The sequence below is a fragment of the Anthonomus grandis genome, chromosome 15 (genome assembly GCF_022605725.1).
Source record: "Anthonomus grandis grandis chromosome 15, icAntGran1.3, whole genome shotgun sequence".
In the NCBI taxonomy this organism is placed as follows: domain Eukaryota; kingdom Metazoa; phylum Arthropoda; class Insecta; order Coleoptera; family Curculionidae; genus Anthonomus; species Anthonomus grandis.
In genome coordinates this window covers 1,539,257-1,556,005 of record NC_065560.1, presented here as the reverse complement: position 1 = coordinate 1,556,005, position 16,749 = coordinate 1,539,257, and the positions used below count along the sequence as shown (strand labels likewise).

Genomic DNA, 16,749 nt, shown 5'->3' with positions numbered 1-16,749 from the left:
TTCAATTTTTTTTTAACTTACCGAGTTTGCTACAGATTACTGGATAGGCAGGAGCTCGATCCGATACTGATTCAGGGATTGGTGCCGTTGTGCTCTTGGCAGTACGAGAGAATCTTTAATACAACGAGGATTCCCGGTGAGGAGGCTGATAAAATTGTCCACGTGCGGGACAGTACTCATATCGCCGTCTACCATAAAGGACGGTACTTTAAAGTGATTATTTACCATAGGGGAAGGATTTTAAGACCGGCTGAAATACAGATGTAAGTGCTGAATTTAAGAGCCACTTAATAATAATTTGTTACTTTATATATGAATTTAGTTATTTTAAAATAATGTAGATGGAGTTCGGAGGTTTAGGACGAAGAAATCAAAAACTTTCTTTTTTGAAAAAGTGCCGCCGTTTATTTACAAGGCTGTAATTATAACAGAACAATAAACAGAACAATTTTAGCACATAACTGAATATTAATTTTAATACATCAAAATTATAGACATAAATTATTTATTTTTTATTATAAAATTTTTAATAAAATAACTATAAGATATTCAATTAATTGTCTATTGTAAGAAGACTATTTCTTTCTTTTCCTTAGTATCTGGAAGAAATTATTGAATCCATTCGTAGGTCGGACGGAGGAGTGAACGGTGCACACTTGGCCATGCTTATCTCCTGATGTTAAAACAGTCCAGTAAGCTTGGAAATCTTCATAGGACAGTGATTTATTTTTTTCTAAGCCTACTTACGGGCAATTGAGTTAACCTGGAATTCCTATTCTTCCTCTTCTTTAGTGACGTCAAATTCCTGGAAGAAGTTATTATTTTCTTCTTGTACAGACAGTTGCTTCAGTAAAGCCTTCACTTCTTTTTCAATATCATTAAATACCTGCAAGAATTTATTAACGGTGGCCATGTTTATCGCCCAGTATATGAATTTTAATCTAGCGCGGCATGACTATGTTAAAAGAGTTGGAGAAATTTATTGGACGGGCATTTATTTTTTTTCTAATCCTTCTTACAAGGCAGTTAGTTGACTTAACCCAGATTTTGTCTTTTTCTTTTTTAATGATTCCATATGCCTCGAAGAAGTTATCGAGTTCTTCTTGGACAGACAGTTGCTTTACTAAGGCCATCACTTTTTCTTCAATATATTCAAATATCAGGAAGAAATTATTCAATTTTTCTTTTTCATCTTTTACAAACAGTTGTCTTTTTCGGCAGTTCAACTCCTCTATATCCGCTTGGTCTTCATTTTAAACCGAATTTGCAGATTTTGAAACTCCAGTAGAAGGTCGGATGGGGAACTGAACGGTGCACACCTGGCCATGTTTGTCTTCCAATATTCGATTTTAATCTAGCGTGCCATGACTATGTTAAAAGTGTCCTGTAGGCTTAGAACCTTCTTAACAAAGAATTTATTGGATGGTCATTTGGTTTAGTTTAAGCCTACTTACAGGCAGTTGAGTTCGGAGTTCTTCTTCTTTTTAAATGATGTCAAATGCCTGGAAGAAGTTTTTTATTTCTTTTTGCACAGACAGTTATTTTATTGAAGCCTTCACTTCTTTCTCAATATTAGCAAGTGCCTGGAAGAAATTATCGAGTTTTCGACATTTTCGACAGTTCGACTCCTTAATATTCACTTCCTCTTTATTTGAAACCAAATTTGGAGATTTTGAATTTTTGAGACTTTGGAACCCATTTGAAGGTCGAATGGAGAACTGAACGGTGCACACTTGGCCATGTTTGTCCTCCAATATTCGATTTTAATCTAGCATGCCATGACTATGTTAAAAGTGTCCTGTAGGCTTAGAACCTTCTTAACAAAGAATTTATTGGATGGTCATTTGGTTTAGTTTAAGCCTACTTACAGGCAGTTGAGTTCGGAGTTCTTCTTCTTTTTAAATGATGTCAAATGCCTGGAAGAAGTTTTTTATTTATTTTTGCACAGACAATTATTTTATTGAAGCCTTCACTTCTTCCTCAATATTAGCAAGTGCCTGGAAGAAATTATCGACTTTTCGACATTTTCGACAGTTCGACTCCTTATTATCCACTTCCTCTTTATTTGAAACCAAATTTGGCGATTTTGAATTTTTGAGACTTTGGAACCCATTTGAAGGTCGAATGGAGAACTGAACGGTGCACACTTGGCCATGTTTGTCCTCCAATATTCGATTTTAATCTAGCGTGCCATGACTATGTTAAAAGTGTCCTGTAGGCTTAGAACCTTCTTAACAAAGAATTTATTGGATGGTCATTTGGTTTAGTTTAAGCCTACTTACAGGCAGTTGAGTTCGGAGTTCTTCTTCTTCTTCTTCTTTTTAAATGATGTCAAATGCCTGGAAGAAGTTTTTTATTTCTTTTTGCACAGACAGTTATTTTATTGAAGCCTTCACTTCTTTCTCAATATTAGCAAGTGCCTGGAAGAAATTATCGACTTTTCGACATTTTCGACAGTTCGACTCCTTAATATTCACTTCCTCTTTATTTGAAACCAAATTTGGAGATTTTGAATTTTTAAGACTTTGGAACCCATTTGAAGGTCGAATGGAGAACTGAACGGTGCACACCTGGCCATGTTTGTCTTCCAATATTTGAATTTTAATCTAGCGCGCCATGACTCCATTCTTTTAAGTCTACTTACAGGCAGCTGAGTTAACCTAGAGTTCTTCTTCTTCTTCTACTTTTTGAATGACATCAAACGCCTGAAAGAAGTTATTGAATTTTCCTTTTCCCTCTCTCCTCCACATCCGCTTTCTTTCCATTTTAAACCGGTTTTGCAGATTTTGAATTTCTAAGACTTTGGAAACCATTCAAAGGTCGGAGGGAGGACTGAGCGAGCATATTTGTTCGCCAATATTTAAATTTTAATCTAGCGTGCCATGACTATATTAAAAGTGTCCAGTAGGCTTAGAAAAATGTATTGGACAGTCATTTGTTTTTTCCGAAGCCTACTTACAGGCACCTGAGTTAACCTGGATTTCTTCTCCTTCTTAAATGACATCAACTGCCTAGAATAGGTTATTAATTTCTTCTTGTATACTCAGTTACACACCATCAATTGCCGAGAAGAAATTATTGAATTTTTCTTTTACAAGCTGATGAGTCACTACATTATAGAGTTGTTCTTCTTTTTCTACACTTCAACTCCTAAATATCACGCTTTCTCTCAATTTTAAACCAAATCTTCTAAAGTTTTAAAACCTCATGGAGCAACCTGAATCATTGATCAGACCTGTATATTTAAACAGTAATATTATTTCACTTTGAACTTAAGTAGTGGTTAGAATAGAACAAGTTTTTTTTAAAAAGCTTCGTATTCGAAAATTTTTTTTTCTGAATTTTTAGTTAGGTTCTGGCTAAAACTGCATACATAGTCAGAAAGAGCCGTATTTTCTCGAGGAAAACTTTAAAAAGTAACCGTAGTAAAGTCAAGTTCAGAGATCTATTAGAATCTTTGATGTGTCGCAGATGCCGCACTAACTAGTCCATGCGCCTATGTCATATTTATTGTTGCATGATATATATGTTTAAATGGCAAAATTTTATATTGTCTATCTATGAAATCATTTTAAATATACGTAAAACCCCATGTTTTATACTATTTTTTATTTTTCTTTTGAAAATGTCAATTTTTAGAAAGAAAATAATATCACAAGAAAATAATATCAAAAAATTGACCGCGGACTAAAATCCAAGCTTCTTACAAAATATTTTAAACACTTCCAGCACTCACAGACTTGTCACCTCTTTTTAGCCAGTCTATTAAACAAAGATAAAACACCTGCGATCTGACAATTCCTACTTTAGGCTGTGCAAGTGATTGTGTATCTCTCTCTATCCCACTGAATTTAAGAATTACGGGGCCGTACCCAAATAAATTTTTGGACCGTTTTTGTATTATTTTCGTCGTGTTTTTAAAGAGATCTTTACGGATGGGTCTATCGCCTTTAAAATAGTTGTTGGATGGGTCTATCAGCTTTAATAGTTGGGAGGGGGACCATGTAAGGTTATTATTTGATGTGCTTTTTACACGTTTATGAAAGTAAAGAATTTAGAATTTGGCCTGTATTCCTGTAAATTTTTTGCAGTTTTTACTGTGAGGAACAGTGTTTTTTTATTTGTGTTTGTGGATTTGTTTTGGTATTATACCTAAAGACCTTAAAATCTTTCGACCCTGGAAAAATAGGCAGAAAAATTTGGCAAATGCAGCGGAAAGTGTTTGTGCGGGCTTATGGAGACCGTGGGTGTACAAGAAAGACAATAACATTTGTGATAAAAACAATAAGAGTGATCTGGGCAGTGATTTAGACTTACATAGTTCTGATAGTTCATTTTCTAGTATTGAGGAAGCAAAAAGAAGCAAGGGAAGTAGAAGCTACAGAGGAAATCAAGCAGTTTTAAAAGAACAAATTTATCTAAATATCTATAACAATCTAAGGAATGATACTCAGTTCACAAATGATTGTAGTGCTTTGCAAAAAATAGCGTTTTTAACAGGCGTTCCCTATAGTACAATATGCCTGTAAAAAAAAGGATTAAACACAGAATAAAAAGGAAAGATGCAGGACAATCAAAGGGACTTGACATGGATATTGCCAAATTGCTAAGGAAAGGTGTGTATTCTAAATACAAAAACAATGAGGTTCTAACCATATAGACACCTTATCGGCAAGGGACAAACATTTCTCAGTCTCAACCTTGCGGAGATACCTGATAAAACTTGGATTTAAGCTTAAGATGGTTAACAAAAGAGCTGCTGTAATGGAATTGTCAGGTGGTGTATAGAATATTTGAGGATAATTAAAAAAATTTGGGAGGAAGGAAGATCCATATATTATTTAGCCGAAACATGATATGATACATTTATGATTGATGTATGATTTCCATTCTCTGGGAAAAAAGGCTCTTTTTTGCCATAGTAAGAAAACCATATTTTTATTAATAAAACAAGTTTAAAATTTTGTTTTTTACAGCTTACTGCCCCTGTTGTCTTTCAGTGATACAAAAAAGACTGCTTCTTCCACCATTCTCTGGGAAAAACCCTGTTTTGCTATGGTAAGAAAAACACTGTTTTTAATAAGAAAACAAATCTAAAATTTTGTTTTTTACAGCTTACTACCCCTGTTGTCCTTCAGCAACACAATGAAGACTGCTTCTTCCTCCATTCTCTGGAAAAAAGTCCCTTTTTTGCCATAGTAAGAAAATCCTATTTTTATTAATTAAACAAGTTTAAAGTTTTGTTTTTTTCAGCTTACTGCCCCTGTTTGTCCTTCAGCAACACAATAAAGTATATATAATGTAATGCTTTAGAATCCATATGCTGATGTACGAGATGAAGTTTGAATCCATGGCGGCAACAGAGAAACTGTTTCCTTCCTTAATGGAAGAAACTGCTAAAGAACAATGGCAAAAAAACAGAATTTACAAAATTTGTATTAACTTTTTGGGCCAGATTCAAAAGAGTGGTTAAATTTATAAAAGTATTTAGTATCCTCACCTTAAAATGTAGTGTTTTGTATAAGATTTTTAGTTTTTAGTATAAGCATTTATTTTTTTTAATTTTTATCTAATCTCTCCTAATATGCATAATAACTAAATACGAGGCAAACAAATTAATAAATACGTTAGGGATGTAAGGTGTGTTTTTTTTTTATAAGTAAAACTTGTGTCTTTTAAAGGCATAAAGTATAGACAGCCAGATGATTTTTAATGTAAAAGTTTATTTAAAAAAATATACTTCCAATTTTCTGACTACATAATTACTTTTTATCAAAAGAAGTTGGTACTAAATATAGAGATGGGGGGTTTTCATGAGTATATTATTATAATAATATATCATAATATGTATTAATTAAAAAAAACTATAATAAAGGACATTGAATATGGCAGCCACAATCCCCATTAATAATCACCACCATGTAAAAATAAATCTCAATTCCCAAAAAAAGGAAATATATAAAATTTGAAGACAAACCAAAACATTTTACACTTTTGTGTCAAAAAGTAACTATTTAATGCCTTAATCCACAGAATAAATGGGCCTAAGTAATTTGTCACCTACTCTCTCATTAAACTCAAAAATGCTTTTATTGTCAATATAAACATAGAAGTAGTAGACAAAGCCAATAGACTGTACATTAAAGGAATAAAAACGAGAAACTAATTTAAAATAAAATAAAATTATATAGTAAAACTTTGAAAAATACTTAAATGCTAATCATTAAAAATTCATCATAGTTTAGGTGCTACATAGTTCAGTACGCTTTACTAGCAAGAAATATTTTCTTCCTTGTACGTAGGCTTTTTTCAGTCTTAAGTTGTCTTATTTCTAGTGGAAGTTTATTAAACAGCTTTCTACCTCCATATATGATAGAGCTACGGACAAGTTCAAAATGAGGAATGGGTAGCCTCAACAAATAGTTTTGTCGCGTATTATAGTGGCTTCCTAAGTGGAGTTCCTGTTTATATTTTCTAAAAACTAAGCAAACTGTTTCCAAAATAAAAATACAACACAGGGTTAAAATATTATGACTTACAAAAAGCGGGCGACATGAATCACGAGGCTTGGCCCCACATAGATATCTAATGGCCCCTTTTTGGAGTACAAACACTGAACTAAAAAGTGAATTTGAACACGAACCCCAAAAGCAAATTCCATATCGAAGGTGCGACTCGATAATCGCGAAGTATGCAGATCTGGCGATGGAGAAATTAAGACTGGTGGCAATAACCTTTAGGGCGTAGCAGCCTGATGAGACTTTTCTACATACATTCACAATATGGTCTTCAAATTTAAGGAACTTGTCTATGGAAAGACCCAAAAACTTACTGAATGGTGGCATGTTGATGGCTTCATTATTTAAACATATATCATTTGTATTACATTTAAGGATATTTGTTTTGGAAACATTAAATGTCAAAAAATTTGCATCACACCAGTCTTTTATTTTTAACAAATCTGCACGTATATTGACCTCCATTTGAGAAACATCAGAGTCGTGCCAGAGGATGGTGGTATCATCGGCACACCAGTTACCTGCAGTTGTGGCAGATCGTTCACATAAATGAGAAAAATTAAAAGACCAAGTACTGATCCTTGCGGAACACCCACATTTATAGTAAGTTCCTTAGACATACCACCATTAAAGTTGACAGCCTGGACACGATTTGATAAGTAGGAACGAAACCACTCAAGGGCAGTTCCCCTGAAACCATAGAGCTCCAGTTTCATCAGCAGCACTCTGTGACTCATGCAGTCAAATGCCTTGGACAAGTCACAGAATACCGCTGCTGCAACTTCACCAACATTCAGTCGGTTGTACAGGTGCTCTAGAAAGCTAAAGATAGCATCATTTGTGCTCACAGACTCACGAAAGCCAAACTGCTGAAGACTCAATAGGCCAAATCTATTTGAAAATAAAACCATCCTCACCTTAACGAGCCGTTCCACCATCTTGGCTAAAGTAGGCAATAACTTTAGTTACGTAGTAACTTACCTAGTTTTCCATTTCGTTTCTTAATATTGACAACAGGAAAAGCAGTGTTAAAATTATTTAATACTATTTGATGAAAGCTATGCAGTGGGTTAACAGTAGTCAATACATTATTCCAACTTGACATATTGCAAAGCAAAGAGACTTGACTTGTTATAAGGGACTGATGGCGCTAAAAACTAAACTTATGAAATTAAAATTTTTGGTTAAACTCATTTAACGTAAAAAAAGCACAGCAAAAAGCGTCAGTTTACACTTGATAACGGTTGGAGATACTTACCAACCGAAACGTCGTGTTACATTAAATAAATAAGACAATGCAAGTCGTCCGACAAGATGTTTTCACTGTACCATTGTCTACCACCTTCAAAAAAACTCATTTAACGTACTTAAATCTTATATTTAAATTAAATATTATCTTGCTATCAACTATCCTGAATTTCTAACTTAATAAAACTAAACCCAAAAATCCCGAATAATAAAGTTTTAAATACAAATAAATTTTAAGGCCGGACCTGTGCAACTTTTCACGCTTGAGTGGCTGTGACTAAGGTCAGGCGTTTAACAAAATAGTACCTGGGCACATGCAGTCACATTTTACGAATCAAATGTATAAATTCTTAAAAAAATGCTTAAAACATTTATTTATTTAATGAAATGATTAAATATCGCTTAGAATAATACTTTATGACTCTTTCCACATAAAATTTTGCGGTTTAAAGATGCATGTCATGTGACAATACAAGCAACACCGGCACACGGACTATTTGCGGTACATCAAAGATTCTAATAGATCTCTGAACTGAACTATATAATTTATATATTTAACATTCGTTAATTTCTTCACTTTGAAAATCTTACTTTGGAATATTCACAAGCTGTTTTTTGCGAACATTTCGGGCATTTTGGAGTTGTTCCTTTAAGATGTTTTTTTAAATTATCTTATACGTGTGAGGTCATTTCTTGTTGTCTACCCAGATTTCATGTAATTTTTGTTTCTATATTATCTTTTAAGCAAACACATATCTATAAAATGACAAAAACAGCTTTTTAAACCATTTCGTGCTACGCCTCATACAATCTACTGAACTAATCATTATATATGACCGGTCCACTGCACCCGTCACCTCATTGTAATGTACAACACATTCTGTTTTTTTCTTAAATTCTTTCGTCTGGCGGTCTATTTTGTCAAGTGTGATAATTTGGTCTTCATGAAAGGTAGTAATCATGTGAACTTCCCTTCGATCTTTCCATTTTAGGCATAATATTTTATCTGAGCATTTTGAAACAATATCTCCCTTTCCTTAAGTTTTTTAGAAAGATCACTACTTTTCTTTCAGGACGTATGGTTCCACAACAATTAGTTCGGTTTTCCAAAAGAAATGTAGAAAGTGCAGGACTACTATAATAATTATCCGTAAAGAGTGAGTGGCCTTTATTTAGATAAGGTTGTAAAAGTGAAGCCACAACTAGACCAGAAACTCCAAGTCCCTTTACGTTTTCGATTTTCGTTTCTGCACCCACGTAAACTAGTAAAGTCCAAAATAATTCCAGTCTCGCTATCGCATAGCACAAAGAGTTTGATTCCAAAACGATGCCTTTTAGTTCTAATATCCTATTGTTTAAAGTGTAATCGTCCTTTAAATAAAACCATACTCTCATCGATGACCAAATTCTCAAAGGGGTAAAACTGATCTTTAAAATTTTGTTCATAGTATTTAGGAAATGTTCAATTTTATACAAAGAGTTTACACGAGGTGGAGGAGCATTAGCGTTATTTGCAAAATGTAAATCTCTAAGAATATTGAAATACCAGATTATGCCAAGAGATGCATAATCTGCCCAAAAATTGGAGAGTATAAAAGTGGATCGGTCGACCAGTACTGTTTTCTTATTGCGTGACATCAGCATGCTCAAGGCAATAAAAACATAAAACTGATCTATTCCAGCCTTTTATATTTTGGTCTTCAGCGTATCTATTTGTTTCTTCAACAATCATATTTGCCATATCTTGGGTTAAAAGGGCCAAAAAAAAATCTACCTCTGAAGCATTTTCAGGAAATTCATTTAACAATCCTGATTTGTCATTACTAAATTGAAACTTGGTGGGTATAAATAAAAAATGTCCAGTATCTTTCCAATTTATACCTAAATTGCTATAATCCTTTCCACAAGATTCATGGCTATCATCATGTTCGTCGGATACAGTATTTTCAGAATCACTTATATCGTTATCCAACAGCCCAAACTCGCTATCACTTTCTTCGCTGGGTAAATACTCACTCCCACGATCCTGGAAAGGGTCCTCCTCCTCCTCAATATCGTCCTCGGTATCTATGAACGGATTGTCATCACCCAAAACAGCAAAAATTTTATCAATCTCTGCACTATTAAGTCCGCAGCAAGAAGAATTATTTCTGCTTCTCTTTGCTCTTTTTGAACATGTTGGCTGATCATTGTCACTTTAATTATTAGTTTTACTTTTAATCAACACTAAACTATACGTAAACATCCAGACCGCACCACGCGTGTTGAACTCGCGACAACAACAAATTAACTAACACCACGCACCACGTGCCTTACAGCCGTACAGCCGGCTGACGCAAATACGCGGCGGCGGATAACGCACCAGAGTGTCAATCGGCTGTCAGAAATGCTTTTTTAAAATCATTATATTACGCCATAAAACACATTTGGAGGGGGCAGTTTAAATACCTGACGCACATATGCGTTAGCCGGGATGAAAGGGTTAAGTTCGTCCAGGCAGTTGGGGTTGTTTCTAACACGATTTTGTTATTCAAGTATTTTTCAATTAAATTCATCAATTCACTCCCTAATTCATGGCAGTTAAAGTCTTATTTAAAGTCATTCTTTCAGGCATTCGAGGCAATTTCTTAGTTTCTGTTACATTTAAAAACAAACTAAACCCCAAATAATATAAATTAGAGAAGATATTTTTTTGAACACACATGATGAATCAACATGTTATCAGAAGCGAGGAATTATAAACCAGTTTAATGGATCCCCCGCTAAATTAATAATTTTCCTTAATTTCCTACTTTTATAAACTAGTTAGAGGTCGTTAAATTTAGTTAGATACCTCCAAGAATGAGTTATATAAACTTTTGAAAAAGGTCGAAACATTGGTAAAATATGAAGGCTCATGGTCTGAGCATTCTTTAGCAAATCCAAGCCTAAGCATGAACCTTTAATATTTGTCCTAAATTTAATTTTTTTTGACTTTGATGTTGACTCCTAAAGTTGTCTTTTAGGCAAATAGAGCAGATACTAAAGGACGAATCTCCCCCGCAACCGGGCGAAGAGAAATTGGCCGCCCTGACGGCCGGACTTAGATCCCATTGGGCCTGGACTAGAGACACGTATTTCTCGAAAGGTATAAATCGAACCTCGTTGGACGCGATCGAAAAAGCGGCGTTCGTCGTGGTATTGGACGATTTTCCTTATGAATTCGACATGGTATAAAGGGTTTTTGCGTGTTAGTTCCTATTTTTTTAACGTTTTCTTGTTTTTTTTTTGTTTAAGGACGACCCATCAAAACTGGACCAATATGGCAAAGTGCTACTACACGGACGTGGATATGACCGGTGGTTCGATAAATCATTTACTTTGTGTATAGGAAACAATGGTAGGCTCGGCTTTAATGCGGAACATTCTTGGTAAGTCCGTTAATAAGAGAGAGTTTTTCAATAGTTGCCTTAATCGGCTGATACTCTCGATGTAGTAGCTGGTTTGACGCTTGTTTTGTGTTGATTTTTTTAAACTCGGAATGTTATTTAACGTTCTTGCGCCGTTTATTCAAGCAAGCAAATAACATTGCTACTATTTGTGATTTTTTTTTTTTAAATCAGAAAGTCAGTTACAGGTGCCTGAAATTAAGTCTGAACTATTGTTAACTTATTTCTTCTTGACGATAACGTTACAAGTTAAATTAGTTCCAAGTTTTCTCTCCGAATTCATCCGAATTATTAAATAATCGATTACCCGTCGCATTTTTAATTCATTTAAAAAAATGGCTCTTTTTTAGTATGTTACTAGACCGATCAAAACCTCTATTTATAGAATTAATTTTACCTCTAATTTATAGAATTATTAAAATATTTGCCTGAAATTGCGTTTCTTTATTGTATAATGTCAACTTCCAACTATAATGCCATTTTTTTATACGAAAAACTTGCTTTTATATTCAAATAGATACAGTTTAGAAAATTTTTGGTAATATGTAGACTCTGACTGAAATGACTGCTTGGAATATTGAAAACTGCGTGGACTAATAAGAAAACGAACCCAAGTGCCTGGAAAGATAAGAATATTACTTGAACCGCCTGAAAAAATTATAAAATATCAGTAAACATGTAAAAGAATACAAAAAAAATGTTTTAAGTCATTCCGGGCAACTTAAATGAGTTTCAAAATCGTTCAGACATTTTAATGCTAAAAATGGTTTGTGTGTGACCAGGATCTACGCACTGCCGCACAATTCTTCCCATTAAAAACGACTTTTGCCCGGAGACAATTTGAAACAAAGACGATAGCACGGAAAGTTAAGGGACAACAAGGGGATATTCCGTAAGGAAAAGTAAAGAAAAAGAAGAAAATCATTAAGTTCTCCATTTGATTAACTTTAACTACTCGCGCACTTTTTTTTCACGCTACTACTCGCGCGGTGTGTACTTTGCATACCATTGCATTTTATGGTCTAAATTTGTTTTTGTTTTATTTTATTTACTCTATGAATTATAAATATACGTGTAATAGATAATTGCCTAATTTAAGTGCATATTTTTGGCAAAAAATCAATGATTATGAACAGAAATAATATTATAAGAAGGGTAAGGGTATCTATTCACTGCCAGATCCGCCTTCCTTACATTTATGGCATGTAATTACGTTATCAATGTGTTCTTTACACACTAATTGATGACAAGTATTGCATGTAATTGTAGTAACTATATTCTTTTTTCTGCCGCAGATGAAGCATCTTCCTCTGATTTTTCTGGGTGGCTCTGCCTCTGCGTCGTTTACTTGAGCTTTTCTAAACCTAGATAGAAAATGTCTGATATCTATAGGTAAAGGACGAAAACGACTTTTTCAGGATTTTCAAAGTGCTCTCATTCCCTTAGTTCTGCTCGGATCCTGTTATAACCCGGTGTTTTCGTAATCTAGGTGACCCAAATAAGACGCTGGTATACTTAGTTTGATTTCGAAAAAAATCAATTTTTGGTGAAAAAATTCGATACGGGGGGGTATACCCGAAAAATGAAAAATTCCAAACTTTGAAGGTCGATATCTCGGCTTCTATGGGAGCTATCGGGAAAATTCCAACGGTTTTGTCTTAGTTTCGTCGTTCTAAATCCAACGAGACCATCCGCAAGGTCGTAGCTTTTACGATAACTGAGATATGGCATTTTTGATGCCCATTTTTGGCCTCAAAAACGGTCGTCGAAAACGACTTTTTCAGGATTTTCAAAGTGCTCTCATTCCCTTAGTTCTGCTCGGATCCTGTTATAACCCAGTGTTTTCGTAATCTAGGTGACCCAAATAAGACGCTGGTATACTTAGTTTGATTTCGAAAAAAATCAATTTTTGGTGAAAAAATTCGATACGGGGGGGTATACCCGAAAAATGAAAAATTCCAAACTTTGAAGGTCGATATCTCGGCTTCTATGGGAGCTATCGGGAAAATTCCAACGGTTTTGTCTTAGTTTCGTCGTTCTAAATCCAACGAGACCATCTGCAAGGTCGTAGCTCTTCTAATAGCTGAGATATGGCATTTTTGATGCCCATTTTTGGCCTCAAAAACGGACGTCGAAAACGACTTTTTGAGGATTTTCAAAGTGCTCTCATTCCCTTAGTTCTGCTCGGATCCTGTTATAACCCGGTGTTTTCGTAATCTAGGTGACCCAAATAAGACGCTGGTTTACTTAGTTTGATTTCGAAAAAAATCAATTTTTGGTGAAAAAATTCGATACGGGGGGGTATACCCGAAAAATGAAAAATTCCAAACTTTGAAGGTCGATATCTCGGCTTCTATGGGAGCTATCGGGAAAATTCCAACGGTTTTGTCTTAGTTTCGTCGTTCTAAATCCAACGAGACCATCTGCAAGGTCGTAGCTCTTCTAATAGCTGAGATATGGCATTTTTGATGCCCATTTTTGGCCTCAAAAACGGACGTCGAAAACGACTTTTTTAGGATTTTCAAAGTGCTCTCATTCCCTTAGTTCTGCTCAGATCCTGTTATAACCCGGTGTTTTCGTAATCTAGGTGACCCAAATAAGACGCTGGTTTACTTAGTTTGATTTCGAAAAAAATCAATTTTTGGTGAAAAAATTCGATACGGGGGGGTATACCCGAAAAATGAAAAATTCCAAACTTTGAAGGTCGATATCTCGGCTTCTATGGGAGCTATCGGGAAAATTCCAACGGTTTTGTCTTAGTTTCGTCGTTCTAAATCCAACGAGACCATCTGCAAGGTCGTAGCTCTTCTAATAGCTGAGATATGGCATTTTTGATGCCCATTTTTGGCCTCAAAAACGGACGTCGAAAACGACTTTTTGAGGATTTTCAAAGTGCTCTCATTCCCTTAGTTCTGCTCGGATCCTGTTATAACCCGGTGTTTTCGTAATCTAGGTGACCCAAATAAGACGCTGGTATACTTAGTTTGATTTCGAAAAAAATCAATTTTTGGTGAAAAAATTCGATACGGGGGGGTATACCCGAAAAATGAAAAATTCCAAACTTTGAAGGTCGATATCTCGACTTCTATGAGCGCTATCGGAAAAATTCCAACGGTTTTGTCTTAGTTTCGTCGTTCTAAATCCAACGAGACCATCCGCAAGGTCGTAGCTCTTCTAATAGCTGAGATATGGCATTTTTGATGCCCATTTTTGGCCTCAAAAACGGACGTCGAAAACGACTTTTTGAGGATTTTCAAAGTGCTCTCATTCCCTTAGTTCTGCTCGGATCCTGTTATAACCCGGTGTTTTCGTAATCTAGATGATCAGAATAAGACGCTGGTATACTTAGTTTGATTTCGAAAAAAATCAATTTTTGGTGAAAAATTTGATACGGGGGGGTATACCCGAAAAATGAAAAATTCCAAACTTTGAAGGTCGATATCTCGGCTTCTATGGGAGCTATTGAGAAAATTCCAACGGTTTTGTCTTAGTTTCGTCGTTCTGAATCCAACGAGACCATCTGCAAGGTCGTAGCTCTTCTAATAGCTGAGATATGGCATTTTTGATGCCCATTTTTGGCCTCAAAAACAGACGTCGAAAACGACTTTTTCAGGATTTTCAAAGTGCTCTCATTCCCTTAGTTCTGCTCGGATCCTGTTATAACCCGGTGTTTTCGTAATCTAGGTGACCCAAATAAGACGCTGGTATACTACATTTCAGCCCAACCTGACCCAACCCAATTTTTTATATTTTCTGATACATGATCATATTTTCGCAATTCGTAAACAAGCACCCATTTTGAACATATTATATTCGATTTGTATTTACAATATGTAAGAATGGATAATATACTATACAGCAATAAGAATAAATAGATATAATAAGTGACTCACATGTCTTTTTTCAAGTTTTAAAATTCAAAAGTGCCTGTTTGCATGTAACTGTTGCTCAAAATTAAGCTGTGCTTCTATTACAGTTACACACACAGTTACAGGCAGTTCTTAAGTGTGTCTCTTCTATATTCAGAACAAAATAGTAGCATTGTAGTTTTTTTGAGAGATTAATCTTTAAATTGTATTCGACTAACTATTGCAAAATTTTCAACTGTTCAACTGCTTCATCAAGATAGTCTGGATTAAACTGCCATAACAATCGTGTATCATCAGCATATCCTTCAATGTACGAAGATAATATACCTGCAGTAAAAATAACCACAAACTCCAACTGTCATACTTTCCCCTAACTGTCTGCGACAACCTAAAGAGCAACATTGCGATTTCACAAAAACCATAAAAGGACAGTAATTTAGAGTAGTCTAACAAAATCAATATAGTAACCATTCGCCATCTTAGGTTTTTACAAAGTTATCGGTAATTGTCATAAGTGCTGCTCTTGAATAAAGCCCGATCGATGTACAGGGAAAAAGTTATTTTTATTAAAATATTCAGTGACCTGAATATGAAGGCAGTGTAGTGAAAATTATTTTATTTTCAGATTTAAGGGTGTAAAGCTCATTAATACCTGAGGCATTAGACTTAATATACGGTATATAAATTGAGACTTACCAGAGGGTGGAAACCAAACTTGAATGTAAATTTTATGCCTTCTTTCATTTTTTCTGTAATAATATTAATATCACAAATTAATATAGTAAATCAGGAGGAATGTCACTCATTGTACTTTTAGGTCCCTTCACATTGATATTTTTAAGCTAACTTTTCTCTAGGCATATAGTAATGTTTCGAACCATTTTATAGTTTTCAAAATTCCTTGCATCGTTATTCAATTTACGTTTAAGTTTAGCCTTGTCTCTTTTCCTCATTAAACATTTTATGGTGCCTATGTATTAGTTACTCTAGGACCTGGATTACTAAGTCAAATATTCCACTTTTCTATTTAAGTCATAAAAGTAGTAAAGATCATCCCACCTTACCTTTGTCTAAAAACTTATTATCAAAATGTTTAAAATCCCTTATAGTAAAAAAATTTTTAACCCCTCTGAATCAATTGTACCACGGGTTGGTTTATCTATTACCTGATAAAGGCCCTCACCGCATTATTCGACAGAAAAAATTAAGAAGTTATTAGTAGCGCAGACTTAATTTTAGGCACTCATTGTTAACGTTTTTGCCCATCCTTAAGAGAGACCACATTGAAATATGCAATTTATAGGGCGGATGCGGCAGTGGTGTCCCACCTGTGGGAATGGGTGATAACCGAAGAATCATACGATCCCCGGTAAATCAGCTTGTAGCGAACGTAATTTTTACTAATGCTCTTCTATATTAATTAGCTGCTGTCCGCTTTACTTCTTTTATTTGTGGTTTTGGTGTACAAAAATGTTTTATTTTATTGATTACTAAATTTCTTTTTATTTATTGTCGTTACGTATTACCGAAAATTACATGATCCTCTATCTCTAAAAAATTTAACAAGCCCAATAAGAATTTTAAGATGCTTCAAATGCCTGTAAGATATAAAAGATTCACGTCCCCTAAATAAACATAAAACTTTATTTATCTATCTCATTTTCGGTAATGCGTAAAGCACAATTT

The 16,749-nt window shown here is 34.7% G+C and overlaps 1 protein-coding gene and 1 long non-coding RNA gene across 5 annotated transcripts in view; both read left to right on the top strand.

Moving 5' to 3' along the window:
• Positions 1-16,749, top strand: part of LOC126745214 (carnitine O-palmitoyltransferase 1, liver isoform) — a 44,426-nt gene that overhangs the window by 13,944 nt on the left and 13,733 nt on the right. For 3 of the 4 annotated variants that reach the window (XM_050452963.1, XM_050452961.1, XM_050452962.1), the window contains exons 6-9: positions 36-263; positions 10,772-10,976; positions 11,043-11,176; positions 16,367-16,432. In XM_050452963.1, coding sequence (XP_050308920.1) covers positions 36-263; positions 10,772-10,976; positions 11,043-11,176; positions 16,367-16,432 — 633 coding nt within the window. The remainder of the gene's footprint in view (positions 1-35; positions 264-10,771; positions 10,977-11,042; positions 11,177-16,366; positions 16,433-16,749) is intronic. The other variant, XM_050452964.1, reaches the window with a different exon arrangement.
• On the top strand, positions 5,016-5,451 carry LOC126745224 (uncharacterized). The gene is made up of 3 exons (XR_007663465.1): positions 5,016-5,058; positions 5,115-5,198; positions 5,254-5,451. It is a non-coding gene; the product is annotated as an uncharacterized LOC126745224 (long non-coding RNA).